This window comes from Furipterus horrens, unplaced genomic scaffold (genome assembly GCF_987537825.1).
Source record: "Furipterus horrens unplaced genomic scaffold, mFurHor1.1.pri manual_scaffold_5, whole genome shotgun sequence".
NCBI lineage: Eukaryota > Metazoa > Chordata > Mammalia > Chiroptera > Furipteridae > Furipterus > Furipterus horrens.
The window spans coordinates 35,262,668-35,270,526 of NW_028327175.1; the positions used below are offsets into that span (position 1 = coordinate 35,262,668).

The 7,859-nt window shown below is 41.8% G+C and overlaps 1 protein-coding gene across 1 annotated transcript in view; it reads right to left on the reverse strand.

Annotated features, from left to right (window-relative positions):
• PLEKHG4B (pleckstrin homology and RhoGEF domain containing G4B) overlaps nucleotides 1–7,492 on the reverse strand; it is a 57,122-nt gene extending 49,630 nt beyond the window's left edge. Inside the window, exons 1-2 of the mRNA XM_090279314.1 lie at nucleotides 7,463–7,492; nucleotides 4,415–4,612 (exon numbers count right to left, since the gene is read on the reverse strand). Of these exons, the coding sequence (XP_090135440.1) occupies nucleotides 4,415–4,612; nucleotides 7,463–7,492 (228 nt within the window). The remainder of the gene's footprint in view (nucleotides 1–4,414; nucleotides 4,613–7,462) is intronic.
• Nucleotides 7,493–7,859: the final 367 nt, after the last annotated feature.

A 7,859-nucleotide genomic window follows, 5' to 3' on the forward strand; every position in this document is an offset into this window, starting at 1 on the left:
TGCTTCAAACATTTTCACGCTATGCTAAGTATTTAGTTTTTAATGTAGTTCTGGTTGTGACTAGTACTACTATTGAATGATCCTCTTTAGCCCTAAAAATGCATTCTGACTTTTACTATATTTAGTTTGTTATGAATATTGCTATACAGGTTAGCCTTTGGTTAGAATTTTGCTGGTCTACCATCTTTAATAACTTTAGTTTTAACCTGTTATGTAAGTTGCGCTTTTTACTTCCCATGTCTTGTTTTATTAACTCCCTCCTTTTTTGACTTCTACTTGATTTCATTTTCTTTATTCTAATCCCCTCTTGCTTTCCCCCTTAGTAGAAATATTCTATTTTTATATCTCTCTGATAACTTTTCTTTAAACTTCTCCAGACATTTTCTGATCCAAACTGATGAAACAAAATTACAAATAAGCCAATAAGTGATTTTAAGCACTTCTTCTATCTAGAGATAACAGAATGGTGGTCATTGAAATATTAGTTTAATATAACTTATCTTAAAGTTAGTATGATTAATAATGACTTCCAAGTCACATACTTTGACAAAAGTGGGTAAATGAATAAAAACTGCATTGAACTTATATTAACTAAAATATATTTAAATTCACAGTTGTTAGAATAAGTTCATTTTCTCCTATGTCATAAAGATGATCAACTTTTATGTTCTTTATTAAAAAGTAAAAATCAATAGCAATAGAAATATGCAAATAGTAAGATTGTCCCTAAATTTCATTTTGCACTTATTAAACACTTGTAAATATGCACCCATATTAAGGAGTAATATTATTAATATGACTTTTTCAGAAAATAGGCAGTTGTGTAAGTGAGAAGGTATGAGAAGGGATGGCACGATTAAAATGGAAGAAAAAAGAAACTTAAAAGAAAAAAGGCAACACATTAGGTCAGAATGGTCAGAATAGCTTTTCAAGACATGCCTTTAAAAGGGGACAGGTATCCTCAGATCTAACTTAAAGCAGATTGGTTTTCTGTGCTGCTGTTTACCTCTCCTGAGAGGCACCTTTCTCTACTTCTGCTCTATGTCAATGTACATAATCACAAAGGAAAATATCCTCTGGGTAGACTACTTCAAACAAAGGATCAAATCTAGGATATCCTTGGTTATTTCTCTACCATGGTCATTTTAACTGAAAGATATTCAAAGAGTTTAATAAACTGAAGTAGCCCAATGGTAGTTTTTTATTTTTTAAGCCCTAATTTAATATAAATGGAGTAATAAAAGGTGCTGATAAATAAAGATCTCTCTTTTTAAGATTGAGCTATAATCTTTCCAGCAGCTCACTGCAATATACCCACAACTTGGCTGCCATTAGTGTTAGCGCTGCCTCAAAAATAACCTACAATAAAAATATCCCAAGAAATAAAGTGAATACATGAGAAATTCATTAAGCAGGATTCTTTTGCATATATTGTAACTGCTCCAATAAGTTGGCCCTGAGATACTTATTCAAGAGTGTGACTTACTTCCTCCATTAAAAGACTGTAGTGAAAGTTCATTGTGGGGAGGCCAGAGTGGTTACCTGCAGACTTAGTGGACTCTACACTCCCTAGCAGGCCTGACAAACCTGGTTTCTGGTACACATAGTCTTATTTTACCCATCATTTGGGTCAAGAAAAAGGAGGAGCCAGAAGCTAGAAAGTGGGAGATGAGCCAGTAACCTGATGGATCCATCAGATAGAGGGGAATGGGAAGATTTCTCTATTTGTATGTTTTGGGGTTTTTTTGTCTTTTTTTTTTTTTTAGTATATTTTATTGATTATGTTATTACAGTAGTCCCAATATTTTTTCTCTTTGCTCCCCTCTGCCCAGTGTCCCCCACTTCCCTCCAGCAATGCCACCCCCCTTAGTTCATGTCCATGGGTCGTGCGTTTAAGTTCTTTGGCTTCACCCTTTCCTATATTATTCTTAACTTCCCCTTGTCTATTTTTTACTAACTAATTATGCTTCTTAATCCCTGAACCATTTCTCCATTTCTCTCCCTTCCCCCTCCCAGTTGATAACCCTCCAAATCATCCCCATACCTATGATTCTGTTCCTTCCTATTCTGGCTTGCTTAGTTGGATTTTGTTTTTATTTTTTAGATTCTGTTGTTGATAGTTGTGAGTTTGTTGTCACTTTAGTGTTCATAGTTTTGATCTTCTTTTTCTTAAGTAAGTCCCTTTGACATTTCATATAATAATAGCTTGGTAATGATAAGCTCCTTTAGCTTTACCTTGTCTGGGAAGCACTTTATCTGCCCTTCCATTCCAAATGATAGCTTTGCTGGATAGAGTAATCTTGGTTGTAGATCCTTGCTTTTCATCACCTTGAATACTTCTTGCCAGCCCCTTCTTGCCTGCAAAGTTTCTTTTGAGAAATCAGCTGATAGTCTTATAGGCACCCCTTTGTAGGTAACTCTCTGCTTTTCTCTTGCTGCTTTTAAGATTCTCTCCTTATCTTTAACCTTTGGCATTTTAATTATGATGTGTCTTAGAGTGGTCCTCCTTCAGTCTAGCTTGTTTGGGACTCTCTGTGCTTTCTGGACTTGTATCTCTATTTCCTTTGCCAAATTTGGGGAGTTTTCCTTCATTATCATCCTCACATAAGCTTTCAATTTCTTGCTCTTCCTCTTCTCCTTCTGGCTCCCCTATGGTTCAGATGTTGGCATGTTTAAAGTGGTTCCAGAGGTTCCTAAGCCTCTCCTCATTTTTTTTCAATTCTTGTTTCCTTATTCTGTAATGGTTGACTGTTTTTTTTCTTCCTTATATTCCAAATCATTGATTTGAACCCTGGTTTCCTTCCCTTCACCATTGGTTTTGTGTGGATTTCCCTTCGTTTCACTTAACATAGACTTCACTTCTTCTCTTACGCATTTGCTGTACTTAAGCATAACTGTCAAATCTGTGAGCATCTTTATCATCAGTGTTTTGAACTCTACGTCTGTTATGTTGTCTATCTCCTCATCACCTAGTTCTCCCACTGGAACCTTGATCTGTTCCATCTTTTGGGCCATACTTCTCTGTCTCTTCATCTTGACAGGCTCCTGGGTTTGTTTGCCTCTATGTCTTAGGTAGCGCTGTCGCACCTGTTACGTTGTAAGGGGTGGTGCCTTAGGTATTCGTCAGTAGAAGGTGACCCGTTTCACCACGTTGTGGCGCTGTGTGTGGGGGAGGGGTCTGAGAGAGAACAGTGCTGTTTGCTCAGCACTCGCCCCTTTTCCAGGCACCTCTCCCATACCCATATGGGACTGGCACCTCTCTAGCTATTGCCCTGGCCATTGTTCCCAGAGTGGGTGGGTCTGTGGACATTCTAGGACCATGGGAGCCCTTTAAACAAGCAGACTCTGCTGAGACTGGCAGTTTCTTCCTCCGTCTCAACCCCCACTGGTTTCCATAGTCAGAAGCAATGAGGCTTTATTTTCCCTGGCGCTGGGACTGTGAGCTGCATGGTCTGGTCTGGGGCTGGGAACACTCCCCAGGTGTCCCTCCTGACTTTTTAAAATGTGTGACTGCACTTTCCACTGGCCTGCCGCTGCCACCACCACAATGTGTCCTCTCCACCCTGACTCCACCCCTCCTACCTGTGGATGAGTATTTCTTCTTTATATCTTTGTTTGTTGGACTTCCATGCAGCTTGATTTTCTGGAACTTCTGGTTGTCTCTAGTTTTGAGGTAGCGGTATTCCTTCTTAGTTGTGGAGGGAGACCCAGCATGTCTGTCTAGGCCTCCATCTTGGCTGGAAGTCTCTGTTTGTGTTTAAATTCTATGAAAACATGGCTGAGATTACAATATAGTTTTGTTTTCTCATTATCTCACAGCTTTCTTTTAGAAAGAAAACAACAAATGCTCACTTGAATTATGTTTTCTTTTTGTTTTTAAGATTTATTTTTAGAGAGAGGATAAGGGAGGGAGAAAGAGAGGGAGAGAAACATCAACGTGCGGTAGCCTCTAGCACACCCCAGGGGCCTGGTCCACAATCCAGGCATGTGCCCTGACTAGGAATCAAACCGGCAACCCTTTGGTTCGCAGGCCAGCACTCAGTCCACTGAGCCACACCAGCCAGGGCTATGTTGGTTTTCATTGCTGGTTTAATTTCAAATGCTCTCCCTTGCCTCCATCAGTGGCATATCTCACTGGTTCTAAAATTCCATTTTCTCTGCTTAAATATTGAATATTTTCCAGGTACCAGGTATCTTTGCCTGCTTCTTCCCCAGGTAAAGCACAGTTAAGGTTATTATCCACAGGGAAGTCCTCACAAGGCTCTGTCCTCTGAGGCCAGAATCTCACACAGGCTCTGTGCCCTGCGGGAGGGTCTCACATAGGCTCTGTCCCCTGAGGGGAGTGTCTCACATAAGCTCTGTTCCCTGAGGGGAGGGTCTCACACAGGCTCTGTCCCCTGAGATGGGTACTCACACAGGCTTCCTGCTGCAGGTGCTGCAGAGCCCTCTTGGCCGGGATGAGGAAGTCCGTGAGGCAGCGCAGCCCATCCCCTCCGTGGAGCCTCTCAGCCACGCTGAACACTTGCCAGAGCACCGTGGCTGCCGTGGCCTCAAATGGCGGGTAGAGAGCAGAGAGTGTGTTCTGGATGTAGGTGTCGAGGGATTCCAGGTCCTGAAATGGAAGAGAGGATCCGAAAAGTTAAGATACCAATAAAGACAGGTGCATGGAGACTTTCACAGGCTGGTACTTAGGGGTCCCTGAATTATATTTGTCACACAGCAGTAGCACACTGAGGAAGTTTCCACAGCTGTACCTGTAGACTTGAGACCTCTGCCCACTAGGGCAACACTAAATAACATTTTGTAAGTGAAGGTTGTCAATATTTTCACACGAGGCACAATCAAGTTTAGATTTGGCAGAAGTTCCATCCCATCAAATTCTGAAATATACACCTTAAATGCTATATTTTAGGATTTTCCATGGAGCACACGAAATTTCTCAGGGGGCCTTCTGCTTCCCTGGCTCCCCATTCCCTGGCACTCCTGAGTCTGCACATGGAATGGGGGGGCGGCTGTGGGGAGGACATGCCATTTTATACTCAGAAATAAGCTCATCCACAGTAAATCCATTTTAATTGTATTGACGTTGTAAAAATTTAAATAGAAACCACTGTCAAAAATCACAGAATTGTGCCCTTTCAGTCACTTTGCAAACAGTATCACTGGTACTTGGTCCCCTTTACATGTTTGGTGCAACATGCTTTTATATAAAGATGGAATGTTTTTATTTTTTATAAAAAGGTTTAATGCTATTTTTAGATATAACATTTCCTGAGGAAATACCACAACATTCATTTGTTTGGAAAATAAATGAAAAGCTACAAATAACAGTTAAAAGCCAAAGAGGTTAAATTGCCAAGTGGATTTTTAAAGGGACAGATGTTACATCTGAGACTCCTCTGACCAGCTAATGATACAGATAATTTCCTAAGAAAATGGACAGTAAAGCAGCGAAATCTCCGGGCCTGAAGGGGACAGAACTCAGGGGGAGGCTGTCTGTACTATCTGAGGGACCAGGTCAAACAGAGATGCGGCAGGTGTGTGCTACAGTGTCAAACTGAGCTTCTACAAACCACTGGATGTGAGGCAGACCTGAGCCAGCTCAGCTCCCGCCTCCACGTCAGTATGGTGCGGCACTGGGGCAGACACCCTCTGGAGCATCCACGCCCCACACAAGTCTTGCCATGGCTGGTTCTCCCCTGTCAATGGGAATTACCTAATACCGATTTTGTCTAGAAAATGCCAGTGTGGTCTGATTTCCAAAAACTCAAATCACAGCCAAGTCAGAAGCTAATAGCTAGTCCATGAGAATAAATGCAGCTGGTTCTGAGCCAGGGGTGGGAATCATCCTCCAGGGGCTGTGCAGCTCCCTACAGAAATTCAAAGCAAATGCTAATGTGATAAAAGACACTGTTGGGAAGGAAATGGAATATGATCCCAGGGGACACATCTTTAGTGACCTATGATGGAAGAACTGAAATGCAAACTTTGCACCCTTTCAGGAAGAGATGTCTTTCTGTTGCTCAGATGACCTAATCCAGGCCCATTCCTCTGAGAAGGTCCTGACTTCTCATGTCCAGCTGTGGTCAGCAGCCTCCCAATGGGTGTGTCTCCTGGGCTCCACCTCACCAGTTCATCTTCTGAAAACTACCCAACATTGAAGGAAAGGAATCAATGCTGAGATCCCAGAGACAGCCCGCATCACTCACAGGGCAGCCACAGCCTCCCTGGCTCCTTCTCTGCCCTTTGATTTCAATGATGACTGGGTTAGGCCCCCACACATAGCCTTGGGTGTGCCCCTCCACTGGTTCCAACTCCCTGTGCTGCCGTCTGGCCCCATTCAGAGCCTGGTTCTGGCCAGAGCTGCCCAAGGGAAGTTGTCTGCTGGCTAAGAGGCCATTTCCCAGTCAAGTAAGTTGAGGAAACATTGAGTTAGCCAAAGGAAAACAACTTCTCCATGTTCTTTTTTAAAAATTAAAAAAAATATTTTTCAATTACAGTTGACATACAATATTATATTAGTTTCAGGTGTATAATAGTGGTTAGACATTTATATCACTTATGAAATGACTGCTCACCCAGTAAGTCTAGTACCCATCTGACACCAACAGAGTTATTACAATACTATTGACTATATTCCCTACTTTACATTCCTGTGACTGTTTTTTTTAATCCTTATCCAAAGATACACTTATTGATTTTAGATAGAGGGAGGGAGGGAGAGAGAGAGAAAGAGAGACATCAATGTGAGAGAGAAGCATCACATCACATGGTTGCCTCCTATATGAACTCCAATTGGGAATTGAACCTGTAATCTAGGTATGTGCCCTGACCAGGAATCAAACCTGAAACCTTTTATTGGTGTACAGGATAATGCTCCAACCAACTGACCCAGTCATGGCCTGTGACTGTTTTTATAACTGGTAATTTGTACTCCTTAACCCCTTCACCCATTTCACCAATCCCTCCAAACCTCTTCCATCTGGTGGCCATCAAAATGTTCTCCACATCTATGAGTTTATTTCTATTTTGTTTGTTATTTTGTTTACTAGATTCCACATATAAGTGAGATCATATGGTATTTGTCTGACTTATTTTATAGCACAATACCCTCTAGGGCCATCTATTTGTCACAAATGGCAAGATTTCACTCTTTTTTATGGCTGAGTAATATGCCATTGTGTGTATGTACCGCATCATCTTTATCTAATTGTCTAACAATGGGCACTTAAGTTGCTTCCATATCTTCACTATTGTAAGTATGCTGCAATAAACATAGGGGTGCATATATCTTTTCAAATTAATGTTTTGGGTTTCTATAGATAAATAAGAAGTGGAATTGCTGGGTCACGTTCTATTTTTAGTTTTTTGAGTACTCTCCATACTGTTTTCCACAGCGGCTGCATCAATTTACAATCCCAACATTGCACAAAGGTTCCTTTTCTCCACATCCTTGGCAGACCTTGTTGCTGGATTTCTTGATGATGGCCATTCTGACAGGTGTGAGGTGGCATCTCATTGTGGTCTTCTCCAGGTTCATATGCTAATGTGCCTAAACCTCCTGACTGGCACACACCTCACTGGGTGCTTCATGATGATGGAGAGAGAGAGATACCAAGTCGTGCTCAGGGCCGCTGCTGCAGGAGCTCCCCAATCATTTTACGGATGGTGATTGTTCTTCGTCTTGGGAAGAGGGGTTCTAATGAATAAGTCAGGTTATGTGACCAGCCAGGTTAGGGCTATCCCAGGCTGGAACACTGTGTGTGTGTACCTGGCACAGGATAACCATTCCCACTTGCGCACAACTTAACAATTTAGTTTTTCAGGACATGTGAATTATGAGAGGGGGAGACAGATAC